Source organism: Equus caballus, chromosome 1 (assembly GCF_041296265.1).
Source record: "Equus caballus isolate H_3958 breed thoroughbred chromosome 1, TB-T2T, whole genome shotgun sequence".
Taxonomy (NCBI): domain Eukaryota; kingdom Metazoa; phylum Chordata; class Mammalia; order Perissodactyla; family Equidae; genus Equus; species Equus caballus.
Genome location: NC_091684.1, coordinates 130,232,040 through 130,247,367, shown reverse-complemented (window position 1 = coordinate 130,247,367; position 15,328 = coordinate 130,232,040). Strand labels below are relative to the sequence as shown.

The 15,328-nt window shown below is 33.7% G+C and overlaps 1 protein-coding gene across 50 annotated transcripts in view; it reads left to right on the top strand.

The window, feature by feature from the left end:
• The window catches only part of SCAPER (S-phase cyclin A associated protein in the ER), a 521,075-nt gene that overhangs the window by 165,748 nt on the left and 339,999 nt on the right, over positions 1-15,328 (top strand). For 22 of the 50 annotated variants that reach the window (XM_070267830.1, XM_070267221.1, XM_070268814.1 and 19 more), the window contains 5 exon segments: positions 4,892-5,154; positions 8,034-8,252; positions 13,627-13,797; positions 14,872-14,947; positions 15,143-15,260. In XM_070267830.1, the coding sequence (XP_070123931.1) occupies positions 4,892-5,154; positions 8,034-8,252; positions 13,627-13,797; positions 14,872-14,947; positions 15,143-15,260 (847 nt within the window). 50 annotated transcript variants of the gene reach the window in all.

Genomic DNA, 15,328 nt, shown 5'->3' with positions numbered 1-15,328 from the left:
CATGATGAGAGAAGACATCCTTTCCTTTTTTCAGATCTTGGGAGAAATTATTCCGTTTTATGCCATTAAGTATGTGTTAGCTGTAGGTTTTTTGTGGTTGGTTTTTACCAAGTTGAGTAAGTTCTCGTTATAGTTTAATGAGAATTTTTTTCATGAGTGGATGTTGGATTTTGTGAAAGACTTTTCTGTATCAGTTAATCTGGTCGTATGATTTTTCCCTTTTAGGCTGTTGACAACGGTGGATTACATTTATTGATTTTTGAATATTGGACCAGGTTTGCATAGCTGAAATTAATTCCACTTGGTCATGGTTTATAATTCTTTTTATACATTGTTGGATTTGATATGCTGATAATTCATTGAAGGTTTTTGCATCTGTGTTTATGAGAAATATTGGTATTTAGTGTTAACATACTGTCTTTGTGTGTTTTTGTATCAGGGTAGCACTAGCCTTATAACTTGGGAAGTGTTCCCTCCCCTTTTATTTTCTGGAATGGTTTGTGTAAAATTGGTGTTCATTCTTTTAAAAATGTTAAGTAGAATTTGCCAGGGAAACCGTTTTGGCCTGGAGATTCCGTTTTTGGGGAGCTTTTAAAGTACACATTCAGTATCTTTAATAGTTATAAGACTATTTAGATAGTTTATTTCATCTTGGTTGAGTTTTGGTAGTTTGTGGTTTTTGCAGGATTGATCCATTTATTCTGTGTTGTTGAATTTATTGAGCATAGTTTCATGGTATTCCCTTCTCATACTTTTAATGGCTGCAAGGTCAGTACTACTGTGTCCCTGTTTCATGCCTGATGTGATTTGTGTCTTCTCTCTTTTTATCTTTGTTGGTTTTGCTTGGAGGTCTAACAAGTTTGATTTTTAAGAAGAACTGGGTTTTTATTTCATTGATTTTCCTGTTTTCAATTTCATTGACTTCTGCTGTTGTCTTTATTATTTCCTTCCTTTTGCTTCCTTTGGGTTTATTTTCCTCTTCTTTTTCTGGTTTCTTGAGGTGGGAACTGAGATGATTGGTTTGAGACTTTTTCTGATGTAAACATTTAGAGCTATAAATTTCCCTCATAGTACTGCTTTAACTTCATCCCATATATTCTGATATGTTGTATTTTCATTTTCATTTATTTCTGTGTATTTAAAAAATATTTTTGGAGACTTCCTCTGTGACCCATGGACTGTTTAGAAGTGTATTGTTTCATTTATAAGTGGTTGGAGATTTTCTTGTTGTCTGTTATTTGTTTCTTATTTGATTCTGTCATGATCAGAGAGCATACTTTGTATGATTTCAGTTATTTTATATTTTTAAAAGTTTATTTTATTGCCTAGGATATGGTCTGCATGCTGAATGTTATGTAAGCATTTGAAAAAGAATATTTTATTGTTGTTGAATAGGCTGTTCTAAATATGCTATTATATCCTGTAGGTTGACTCTAATGTTCAAGTCTTCTGTATCCTTGCTGATTGTTCTGTCTAGTAGTTCTGTCAGATTTAGAAGTCCTCAGCTATAATTGTGTATTCTTCTCTTTTTCTTTTCAGCTATATCAGTTTTTTTCTCTGTGTATCGAGTCTCTTTTGTTTGGTTTGTATATACATAGTAATGTACATCTTCACTGTGGAATGGTTTTATCATTATATAATGTATCTTGTCTTTAGTGATTTTCTTTCCTCTGAAGTCTACTTTGATACTATTATAACCACTCCTGCTTTCCTTATTAATGTTTGCACAGTATATCTTTTGCTATCATTTTACTTTGAACCTACCTATGTCCTTGTATTTAAGTGAGTTTCTTGTAGATAATGTATAGTTCAATTATGTTTTTTAATATACTCTCCAAGTCTGTGTTATTTCACATATTTAGACCATTTATATTTAAGGTAATTATTGATATGTTATGACGTAAGTCTGTCATTTTATTAGTTTTCTGTTTCTCTGTCTACTGTTGCACTTTTTTTTCCTTCTTGTGGGTAATTTGAACTTTTTTATGATTTCATTTTGATTTATTTATAGTGTTTTGGAGTATATTTATTTATATGGTTTTCTTAGTTGTTGCCCTAGGTATTACATTATACATATGTCAGTTATAGTCTACCGGTTTTGGTGTTTACCACTGTGAGTGAAATGTAGAAACCTTCTAATTGGTTCCCTTCATTCTCTCTACTTTTTAAATATAATTTTCTTAAATATATTGAGCTGCACTTCAAATGGTGTTATAGTTTTTGTTTCACTGTCAAATATGTTTCAAAAACTCATGAGAAAAAGGGTAGTTTATTATATTTACCTCTATTTTTACCCGTTCCAGTATTCTTTCCTTTTTGATTTTTTACACCTTTTCTTGTTATTTCATTTCTCTTTAGGTAACTTCCGTTAGCCATTCTTTAAGGGTAGGTTTGCTAGTGACACATTATCTGAGTTTTTCCTTCATCTGAGAATGCCTTTATTTACCCTTCATTCTGTAAGGACATTTTCACTGGATATAGAATTTGCAATTGACAGTTCTTTCAGTCCTTCAAAAACATGCTGCTTCCTCCTGGCTTCCATTGTTTCAGATGAGAAACCCACTGTCATTAGAATTGGTGTTCCTCTGTAGATAATGTATCTATACTCTTTGGCTGCTTTCAAGAATTTTTCTTTGTTTTTACTTTTCAGAGGTTTAATTATGATGTGTCTTATCATAGATTTCTTTGCATTTATTTCTTAGTTTCTTGAATCTGTAGTTGTATGTCTTTCACTAAGTTTGGGAAGTTTTCAGCCATTCTTTCTTCAAATACTTTTTCAATCCTACACTCTCTCTCTCCTTTCCCGGGACTCTGATGACACAAATGTCTCCTCTTTTGTTGGTGTCCTACAGGTCCCTGAGACTCTGTTCTTGGTCCCTGTGACACCTTTCCAGCAAAACTGGATCACCAACTTACACCACTTCCTTGGCACCTACTGGTGGTGTAAGCTCAGCTTTCTGCTGGTCCCCACTGACACCAGGAATGGGCAAAGTGAAAGGAGGACTGATTCACATGTCTTGTTTCTGTAGTGTGGGGTAGAATCTTAGCTCCCTGCTGGGCCCTGCTGACATCATGGCAAGGGGAAGGGGTATCCAAGTGCCAAGTAAATCTGCTTGCTACCACTTTGTTCTGCTGCATTCATGCTGATGTGGGTGGAAGCTCAGCTTTCTACAGGGACCTGCCAACACTGGGGGAGGGGGAGAACAGAATATTGACTAGTTCTGTTTCACACTGCTTTTGATGCTGAATGGAGATGGAGGCTGTGCTCACCATTTGGCCCTGCTGGCACTAGGGGTAGGAAGGACCAGTGTCTACCATTTCTGACTTACACTGCCTCATTCAGTTTCATTGCTGCTTGGTGGGTGTGGAGATTCAGCTTCCCACTGGGCCACACTGACACTAGGCATGGGGGAAAGTGGTGTGCTTAGTAACTCCAGTTCCTACTGTCTTGTTTAGTCTCATTAATGCTAATTGGAGGTGGAGGCTCAGCTTGCCATTTGACTTTGCTGACACTACTTTGATGGGAGAATCAGACCACCATCTCCTTCTGCTAGGTGGACAGTGGAAGTTCAACTCCCTGCTTACCCCTGTTGAAATCATGGGGAGTGAGGTTCCCACTAATGTTTGGCTGAACTATAGTGAATATTGCCAAAAGGATTTTCTGTTTTTTTTAGGCCACCTTTTCCCTTATCTGTTGCTTGGCGAAACAGGTTTTGCTGATGCCTATTTTGTCTATACCTGTTGGTCCTTCTTGATTGGAGGTTTTCACAGTGTCCTGTCTGAAATATATAGGAAGCAATAAAGAAACATGAAGAATTCACTGCTCTGCTGCTTATGAAGTCCCAGGGTCCTTAGGCAGTCCGCCTACTTCTTTCTGTCTCTTAAAATCTTCCTATGTTTACTTTGTGTTTTTTGTCCAAGATTTTTAGTTGTAAGGAGAAGAACCTGGAAATGAAGGTGAGGCTACTCCATCTTGTCCAGAACTGGCTTTGTATTAATTTTGAAAGACTACAGTTAGCCTATAAAATTTTAAAATTGTGGCTATATACATCACTATATACATATATAACTCAGGTTGTGACATTTTGAAACATTTTAGTGGATGATTCTTATTTACTTTGTGCTGTTTTGTTGTGTGACTTTGGACACAGGCCCTCAGTTTCCTTGTATGTGTGGTGAAAACCTGGACTAGATTTTCTAGGATTCCTTCAGTTAACCTTCTGTAATCTTATGATCATTGAAATGGTTTTTTTTAGGTCAAGGTATGTTATTAGTACTGGGATAGAAGAAAGAACTTGGACTTTGGAGCTAGGCCTATGTTTGGATTCTGAACGATGGGGAGGCAGTTTTTATATAGTCATTAGGGTGATGGTCACCAGAACCAATTTACCTGGACTTGCATCTTGGCTTTATGTTTACTATGCATGTGACCTTGCGCAAGTTACTTAACCCGTCTTTGTCTCAGTTTCCCCCTTGGTAAAATGCGGATGATAGTACTGATCTTACAGGGTTGTTCTGAAGATTAAAAGAGTTAATATATGTAAAGCACTTAGAACAGTGCTAGTATAATGTGGTAATATACACTATATAAATGTTTATTATTAATTTTTGACTGTGTGGGCTTAGGTCAGTCTTAATCTAAATCTCAGTTTTGTCATTTGTAAAATAGGAGTAATTATTCCTACCCCATTGTGTAGTTGTAGGGATTAGAGATTACACACACACACACACACACACACACACACACACACACATACATACACATACATGAAACACATTGCATAGTAATTAGCGTCATGTTTGTTTATTAGTTAAATCTAATGGGAGTTAGGTTGGAAAATTTTTATCACCTAAAGAAATCTTGATTTATTTTCTCCCCTCAATTGCATAGAACGGAAAGATGCTGAAGGATGGGAGACTGTTCAGAGAGGAAGGCCTGTTCGTTCACGATCAACAGCAGTGATGCCAAAACTTTCATTAGCAACAGAAGCATTAAGATCGAAGGATGACAGTGATAAAGAAAATGTACGTCTTTTACCTGATGAAAGCATACAGAAAGGTGAATTTGTCAGAGATGGACCTTCTAATACTGTAGAATCTCGGCCCAAAGACTCATTACAGTTTTGTGACCATCCTCTTGCTGAAAGATCCCAGGTAGTACATTCTGAAAATCCTTTTACTGCTTTTTTATAAGGGATATGTTTCTGCTGGAATAAGACTATTTTTCTACTTCATTTTTAACTTTTTATTATGAAAAATTACAGATCTACAGAAAAGTTGCAAGAATAGAGCAATGAACTCTCCTTTCTCCTTTACCTAGATTCACAGATTAACATTTTGCTCCGTTTTTTTCCCCTCTGTATATTTACATGTCACGCACCACACGCATATCGTATGCTAAACATTTGAGAGTAATGTGCAAACATTATAGCCATTCACTTTTAAATATTATAGGATGTATCTCTAAAGAAGGAAGAAATTCTTTTACATAACCACATTATAGTTACAAAATTCAGAGAATATGACATTCATATAATGTTATTATCTAATTTGCAGTTCATATTCAAAATTTCACAGTTTCTAAATAATTTCTTCATAGTATTTTTTTCCCCTAATCTGGGATCCAGTCTAGATCAAACATTGTGTTTGGCTTTGTTTCTTTAATGTCTTTCACCAGGGACTGTTACTCAACCCATTTTTGTCTTTCGTGGCATTAAAAATTTGAAGAATACATTGCAGATTCTTTCGTAGAATGTCCTTCAGTTCGTTCATTATTCATTTTGGCTTATTCATTTTTGACAGAAATAAAGTGATTGTCTTTAGCATCACATCTAGAGGCGTATGGTATCAGTTTGCCTAAGTTTGTTGTTAACTTTGATTACTTGGTTAAAGTGGTGTCCTCCTGCTTCATTTAAAGTATTGTTAAAAGTGGTGATGAAAGTAGGGATCATTTTGAACTTCCTCTACTTTCACTTCTGTCATTTGAGTGTAGAGCAATATGCTAATATTTAATATAGTTCTTTAAAGTTAATATTTGAAATATTTCTTCTGTTAGTCCCTTTGAAGTTTATTTGACTTATTTGATGAAGGAATGCATTTTTTTAGATAATGGTTTACATGAATATTATATTCAATTAGTATCATTTTATGTAAACTAATGAAATATAAGAGATGTTCTTTGATATGGTACAGGGGCTAAGTAAAAAAGTTGTAAAATTGTTGTAATACTTCTCAGTCTAGAATAATATCTGCTTTTTAAAATTCTCTCCTTTGACTTGTTAGGATGTTTATTTTTATTGGAAGTGGTACTCAACTTCCAAGTTTTCCTTCTTGATGGTGATGGCTCATGGAAGCTCCTTGTGGGCAATATCTTGTGTTATATCTTAATTTCCCACAGTATGGAGCAGAGTCCTAGACACATAGAAAATAATCAGTACATATTTGTTGGATGTAACTTTAAGCAACTTTAATATAGGTAAACTCTGTGAAGAAACCACTTTTTATATCATTTAAACATCTAGAATTATTGCTAACATGTATTTTAGCTATAACATTTAACAATATAACAATTATTCTGGTTTTGTGAAATATATAAACTTATACGATTTTGGGATTTCAGAAATAATCCATACATAGACCTTTTGAGTAATTAAACATTGCTAAAATATTTCAGTATAAAAGTTGACTGCCGATGGTAGCCATGCTAATAATAATATTTGTTTTCTCCACTGTCATTCTAAAAATGGAATTAGAATATTTATATCTTTTCTTAGCATTACTTTATAGTTTAGCTTTGATTTTGTTTTATAAATGATATTGATTTTTTTAATAAACAGGGTTGACAATATTGTAAACATCAGAAATGCTAATATAAATATTACCAAGAAGATTATAAACCATGGTGACTGATGTATAGATAATGTTGATAGCAATATAAACAATGTGATGCAATTTAAATAATGCTTATGCTAAAATCGACACTTTGGGACACTTTAAGTTCTGACCAATCGTAGAATTTTTAAAGTAGTTTATAAGACTTGGCCAAGTTTAATATTTATATAAATAATTAATCAAACTGGAGTTTATGGCCACTGCAATGTTTATCTAATGTTTATTTAAGTAGTGATGTGAGTGAGTTTCAAATTCACAATTTTAGATTTTAGTTCTTCTACTTGGAGCTCATTATGCTGAGTGTAATTGGAAAACACAGTACTGTTCTTTCTGTACTGTGTTAGAAAGTGAAAATAAAGGCTTGCTTCCATTTACTAAACTAGAAAGGTTTTTAAAAAATAGGTATGTATTTGGCCTAAGCCAATGTTATATTTGTTTTAGATCATTTTCACATTTCTGTTGATGATATGTTAAATATATCTAAAGGGGAATGGGAGGAATATCAAAATCTAAAATATATGAATTGTATAATGAGACTGTATTCTCGGATATCCTGTAGTTTTTATGGTGTATTTCTCTTTTATATGTGAGAATTGCTATTATATACCATGTGGGTCTCCATGAAAGATACTTTGGGGTTCTGTTAATATTAATTAAAAAGAGAGAAAATTTCATGTTTTTGATTAAAATGCCCTCAAAGGCCGGTTATATTTTGGTGAAAACTGCCTTCATTTGGTATTAGACAATCTTCTCAAAAACCTTGTGAATACATTTAGTTGTCTGAATATGAGACAAAGTATTATACTTGTGACTAGATTTCTTTTGTGAGGCATATAAAGTACTTGTCAAGAATCAGCCTACTAAAATAAAATATAATTACAATATATGTTGCTTAATTTCTTAAAGCACTTCCAACAGTGCCCTATACATTATAGGTGTGCAAATAAAATTTGTGGCTGCTTAATCGTTTCTTTTCTTTTCTTACACTTGAAACATAAAAAAGATGAGTGAGTTGTCTGTCAGCCGCTAGTCAACTACTGCTTCACAGTTGATAGGTTAAGCAGAATCAGCTTTTCTAGAGTGGAGTGGTTGGTGAGTATTTTTTATTATCTCTGATTCATTCTGTAAATATGTTTTGTTAGTTCACAGTGAGTACATTGGATGATGTCAAGAACTCTGGCAGTAGTTTCTTACAAGACAGTTCTGTGCGAACTTCTGAAATACCTGCTGTTTACATTGATACAGAGTGTGTTTCAATTACTCAGCAAGCTGACACACCTCCTTTGCAAACAAATGAAGACAGATTTTCAGCAGAGAAAGCAAGGATAGAAAGTGAAATGGACCCTTCAGATATTTCAAATGTGAGTGCTGCTAACTTGGTAAGAACAACTTACCCAAATTCTGAGTAAATATATTAAAGAGGAAAAAACTCTAATAATAATAAACTATATTGTGTATTATTTACACTTTACAAAGCGTTTTTTTTACAAAGCATTTTATATGTTATTTCATTTTACATTTTATTCTTATGGCAGCCTTTTGATATAGTTAAGATTCTTCTTGTTTTGTAGAGAGAGAATGAAACTGTGAGAGTTAAATGACTTTCTCAAAATCATTTAATTGGTGTGTGAATTGATGAAATGTTCTTTAGCCTTAAGAAACTAAACCAACAGCAGTGAAGTCTTCCATGCAACACCTAGCACTCTGATAGATGGGAAATTGTGCCTGTTGGACTTAGTTTTAAGAATTCTCTTAACAAGAGTACTTTATAATGCTACTATCATTTGCTTGCAGTTAGTCTTTAAGATGAAATTTATTTATCATCTCTATTACAGAATCTTTAAAAATGCATTGATTTGGGATTATTTATAGGTTTATGTTTTTGGATGGCTCCTTATTTCTGCTCATCTCTTCCTATTTCCCAGTTTAGTATTAAGATACTTGACCTGAGGATAATTTAGAATATATCAGGCTAGCCTTGCTTAAAAAGTAACTTTGAAAAGAAATAGGCACATATAAAAAGATGTTGAGAAAAATTATTCAAATTTTATTTTATTTTTTGCTGAGGAAAATTTGCCCTGAGCTAACATCTATTGCCAGTCTTCCTCTTTTGTTTTTGCTGAGGAGGACTAGCCCTGAGCTAACATCTGTTGCCAGTCTTCCTCTATTTTGTATGTGAGCCACCACCACAGCATGGCAACTGACAGATGAGTGGTGTGGGTCCACACGTGGGAACCCAACCCAGGCACTGAAGCGGAGCATGCTGAACGTGCTGAACTAGGCCATTGGGGCTGGCCCTCAAATTTTATCTTTTAAATGCCCACCGTATACTATAATTTCTTTCAAAACTTAATGCCTTATTATGCTGAAAGATACTATCAGCAGATGGTATTAGGCCAAATTATACATCTTATAGAGAGAATAACATTAGATATAGATGAAACTTGATATCGGGTTTTAAGGGAAAAATAAGATCAATTTGTTTTTTAACTTGGGTCTTTTAGTAATGAATGTTTTTAAAGGTTGAACATAATTATGGTCATATAAGTAGTGGATTTAATGTAAGGGGTAGAAATTGGCCATATTTATATTTTTTGGTTTCATAGCTTGCTAGCATATTACATTATTTATTTTTCAAATTGATTCTGTGATAATCAAATTTCCAAAGAGGAAGAAGATAGTCCATACTTAAATAAGCATAAGATAATTATTTAAAAATTCTTCTCTCATCATTTTTATTTTGATCATGTAAGTAAATAAGCTTAGGGTGGAATATTAAAAATCCTTGATTATTTTGAGGGTCAAATTTACATATTTGGAAGAAAGTAAGTTCAACTTTAAATATGAATATTGTTATATTCTTAGAAGTCTTAGAGGAATTTTAACTAAACCAAGATTTAAAGAAAAAAATTTTTTTGATTTGTCTTGGCAGAGGTACTTCTGGTTGTTCTAAATAAGCACCTTATTGTTTAGGTTCTAAATGGGAGGTTTATAGAGAATTGCTGCAGTGATGAGAGACCTTTTTCTTTCTCAATAGAGTATTGTCACATAGCTGGTTAAAGTAAAAAAAAAATCTGTAGTTCTCTTATTTAACAGAAATTTTAGCAAAAGATGACTGTAAGAACCTTTCTATTTAAGGTCAACTTGTGCCAAACCTTGTGAAAATGTACTTATATAAAACCTAACTACCATGGATCTATTGTTTTAAATTTGCTGAAAGTTCAAATTTTAATGAAAATTTGAAAATTTAAAAAATAATGTGCTATGGAGATATTTATTTGAATTTCACAATGTGAAAGTAGTAAAAGTTACATATGCATAGTTGAATCATCATTTCATCCATAATGTCTACTACTAGGTTGAAATCTTTTCAGGTCTTCTGAGACTAAATAAAAATGTTGTTCTCTGGGAAAGAAAAAATTGAGAGGAAATAGGCTCATGTGAGAACTTAGTTTGTGCAAAGTTAAATAGATTCAACTTTAATATTTTTTTCTATTGTTGTTAGTTGTAATGTTTGGTGCTTTAACAACAGTTTCTATAATGTTCTAGGTTTTATAGAGAAAAGGCTTATGCTGGAAAGAAATAGTCTACCCTCTGAACTCCGTCACCCCATTCTATTTCCCAGGGACAATCTTATGTGTTTTGGGGCAGCAGAGTATTGAGCGAGAGGGGAGGTGGAAGGCAGGAGGGGAAGCTTTAAAATAGATACCAGTGCCTAGGCTCCACTCAGTTCCACCAATTCAGTTATAAGCTGGGGCTCAAGTGTTCGCATTTTATAGTATCTTTATTGAGGTATAGTAAATTTTCAGTAAACCTCACCTGTCTAACATACACACACTGATCAATTTTGACATGTTTATACCTATGAAATCATCAGTACAATCAAGATAATGAACACATTAGTTGCCCCCCCCCCCCCCCCCCCCAAAATCCTCACATTCCCCTTTGTAATCCCTCCTTTCTGCCCTTCTCTGTATACCCTTCCCCGGTAATCACTATTTGCTGTCACTATATATTAATTGGCATTTTCAGAACTTTACGTAAATGGAGTAATGTAATCCTTGTTTAGCTTCTTTCACTCAGCATAATTATTTTGAGATTTATCAATGTAGTTGTGTGTATTAATAGTTCATTCTTTTTATTGTCTTTAGAAATATTGCTGTTGTATGCATGTGACACAATATGTTCATCCATTCACTTGACAGATGTTTGAGTTGTTTCCAGTTTATTATGAATAAAGGTGCCATGAACATTTATCTTTGTTTGGAATATATGTTTTCATTTCTCTTGGGAAAATACATCAGTTTTGTTGATAATATTGTTCAGGTCTCCTATATTCGTGCTAGCTTTTGGTACTTGTTCTATGAGTTGTGAGAGGGGTATTGAAATCTCTGAATATAACTGTGGAACTCTTTCTTTCTTTCTTTCTTTTTTTAACAACTTTGAGATATAATTTACATAACATACCATTTACCCATTTAAAGTGTACAATTTAATGTTTTTTGATATATTCACAGAGTTTTGCAGCCATCAGCATAATTGGTTTTAGAACACTTTCATCACTGCAGAAAGAACCGCAGTACCCATTAGCAGACACTCCCTTTCACTCCACCGTCTCAGCCCTAGACAACCACTATTCTGCTTTTTGTTTTTATAGATTTGACCGTTCTGGATATTTCGTAGAAATGGAATAGAGTCTATGATCTTTTGTGACTGGCTTCATTCGCTCAGCATAGTGTTATCAAAGCTCATTCATGTTTTAACCTGAATCATTACAGTCATGTGTTGCTTAATGACGCAGATGCATTCTGTGGAATGTGTCGTTAGATGATTTTGTCGTTGTGCGAACATCATAAAGTGCACTTACACAAACCTAGATGGTATAGCCTACCACACACCTAGGCTATATGGTACTAATCTCACGGGGCTATTGTTGGATATGTGATTCATTGTTGACTGAAGCGTTGTTATGCAGTGCATGACTGTACTTCATTCCTTTTAATAATCAAATAATATTCCGTTTTATTGATACACCACCTTTTATCTGTTCATAAGTTGATGGACATTTAGCTTGTTTCCACCTTTTGTCTGTTATGAGTAATGCTACTTTAAATATATATGCACGAGTTTCTGTGTGAAGCATGTGATTTCATTTCTTCTGGGTGTATATTTAGGAGTGGAATTCTTAGGTCCTATGTTAACTTTACATTTAATCTTTTTTGAGGAAAACTGTCAGACTGTTTTCCAAAGGGGCTGTACCATTTTACATTCCCATTAGGTTTACTTTCTTTTGCAATTTTATAGGGTTTTTTCCCTTCTTTTTTAAAAATCAAGATATAATTAATATATAATGTTCTGTTAGTTTCAGGTGTACAACATATGATTTGATATTTGTATACATTGTGAAACGATCACCACAATAAGTCTAGTTAACATCCATCACCTTACATAGTTACAAAAATTTTCTTTTCTTGTGATGAGGACTTTTAAGATTTACCGTTTTAGCAACTTTCAAGTATGCAGCACAGTATTATTAACTGTAGTCACCATGCTGTACATTACTTCCCAACAACTTAAATTTATTTTATAACTGGAAGTTTGTACATTTTGATCCCCTTCACCCGTTTCTCCCACCTCCACTCCCCTGCAATTCTATGATATTTTGCTTGTAATTTGAAGCTCTGTTATTAAGTCCATAAACATTTCGAATTGTTTTGTCTTCTTTGTGAATTAACCCTTTCATCTTTATGAAATGACCATCTTTATCCCTCGTGATATTTTTTACTCTAAAATCTACTGTCTGATTTTAATACTTCAGCTTTTTTTTTATTAGTGTTAGTATGATAGTTCTTTTATTGTGATATCTTTGTATTCTTATATTTAAATTTAGTTTCTTATGGTCAGCATATGGTTGGGTCTTGCTTTTTATCCAATTTGACAGTTTCTGTAAATTGAGGCATTTAGGCTATTTCCATGTAATGTGATTATTGATATGGTTCCTTTAATTTACTATCTTCCTATTTGTTTTCTCTTTGACTCATCTGTTCTTTGTCCCCTTATTCCTCTTTTTCCTCTTTTTCTCCCCTCTTCTGGATTAATTATGTTTTATAATTCCATTTTATCTCCTTTGTTAGCTTTTTAGCCATAACTCTTTGTTTTGTTATTTCGCTGTTTGCTTTGGGGTTTATAGTATACACATTTAGCTTATCATGAGGATTTATTAGTTAATCCTTCTGATGCATATTGTTTGTCTTCCTTCTAATGCATATTTTTAAGTTAGGTATATATGTTCAGAAGGTATCATCACCATTAGAGTATAAATTCTTTTTATGGTCCTATTTTAGTATAATGTTCTTCTGTTTTTAAGATGTTTGATGTATTTGGATATTTGAATTTGGGACTCAAATGAAATTCATACTTTGTCATTAATAATAATACCTGTTATTTATGTAACTTCACAGTTTCTCATACACAACAATCTGGTAAAGAAGGTAAGTCATGGATTATTGTATTGTTTTATGGAATACAAAATAGGCTCTTGGTTTTCAGAAACTTCCAAGTCACAGAGCTAGCAAGTGGTTGAGCCTATACTGGACCACAGGTTTTATAATTCTAGATCAGTGCTATTTTTTATATATAAGGTTGAGTGTGTGGTTAGAACATAAAGAAAGAAATGATTACTTAACGTTCCAGTCAAGTGATGGTTCTTCTTTTTGTTTATCTTTAACTTTACAGTCCATGGCAGAAGTTCTTGCAAAGAAAGAAGAGCTAGCAGATCGTCTAGAAAAGGCCAACGAAGAAGCCATTGCTAGTGCTATTGCTGAAGAGGAGCAGTTAACTAGAGAAATTGAAGCTGAAGAAAACAATGATATTAACATTGAAACTGACAACGACAGTGATTTTTCTGTGAGCTTTTAGAATCTTTAACATAATTGTTCAAAAAATTGTAGTCAGAAATAAAATTCTTAGGTCCAGAAGGACTTAGAGTTCATCTAGTCCTGTTTAAAATTGTTTTTAAAATTATCCTTAATAATAATATTTATTATTATTCTCAATGTGATTCAGACTTACACAGTAAACAGTACCAAATGTTTGTGTGTGTGTGTGTGAGAGGAAGATTGGCCCTGAGCTAACATCTGTTGCTAATCTTCCTCTTTTTGCTTGAGGAAGATTGTCGCTGAGCTAGCGTCTGTGCCAGTCTTCCTCTATTTTGTGTGGGATGCTGCCACATTGTGGCTTGATGAGCGAGGCTAGGTCCATGCCCGGGATCTGAACTTGCGAATCCTGGGCCACCGAAGCAGAGCACATGAACCTAATACTGCACCACCAGGCTGGCCCCCATACCAAGTCTTTTTTTAGCACTTTACCATTACTAAATGTTTTTATATATAATGCAGTTGACAAGTTGGAAATCATTGTTATTCTCATTTTACAAATCAAGAAATTGAGTCTCAGATAAAGTAAGAACTCAGCATTACTCAGATTGTAATTGTAGCAATTGAAGGGGAATCTAAGATAGTTTACTTTTTTCTATGCTAATAAAAAGCAAATTATACAATGCCTTGCTGTCTCTCAGTGCTCAGGATGTATATGTCGATGAGAGGGATTTCTTAAAGAATAGAAGTAACCATAAATGTTTCAAATATTTTTCTATTCAATTTAATACCCAACAAATTAATCTGGAGCTCTTCTGATGTATGCTATGAACATGTCACAATTTATGTAGTAATAGTGTGGCCAATATGTTTCTTTTAAATTTACATGATTTGTTTCTGCTGTTAATGTCAAGTAGGTTTGTCTTCCTCTTAAAATGTATAGGCTGTGGTATTTTTAACTTGGTGATTGTTGTGACAACAAAAAGTATGTAGCTTTTTTCTGGTTTCGTTAAATGTATTAGCAACAGGTAGGGAAATTTCATATATAGTTCATTTCTTAAGGTTATAATTGTGTCTAAATATTTGTTTCTCAATTTAATTTTAGGCTAGCGTGGGCAGTGGTAGTGTATCTTTCTGTGGTATGTCTATGGACTGGAACGATGTCCTTGCCGATTATGAAGGTATTATGTGTGTATATGTGTATTGCATGTATAGGTAGAGGGGTATAAAGTAACTATCATATCATGTGGAGTTTCTGTGTAAAATAAATAATTTGGACTGGGAATGCTGATGCCTTTTAAAAGTCTCTTTTCAAGTGCTGGTTTTATAGAACTTTGTAGTTAAACAGTAACAGTAGTTTTCTCTTTTCTGAACAGCTCGTGAATCTTGGCGCCAAAATACATCCTGGGGGGATATTGTAGAGGAGGAACCTGCTAGACCGCCAGGTCATGGGATTCACATGCATGAGAAACTTTCCTCACCATCTCGTAAAAGGTGTGGCCTTTGAAAATTAATTAGAAATGTTTCACAGGAGGGAAACTAGCCGCTCTTGACTATTAAAT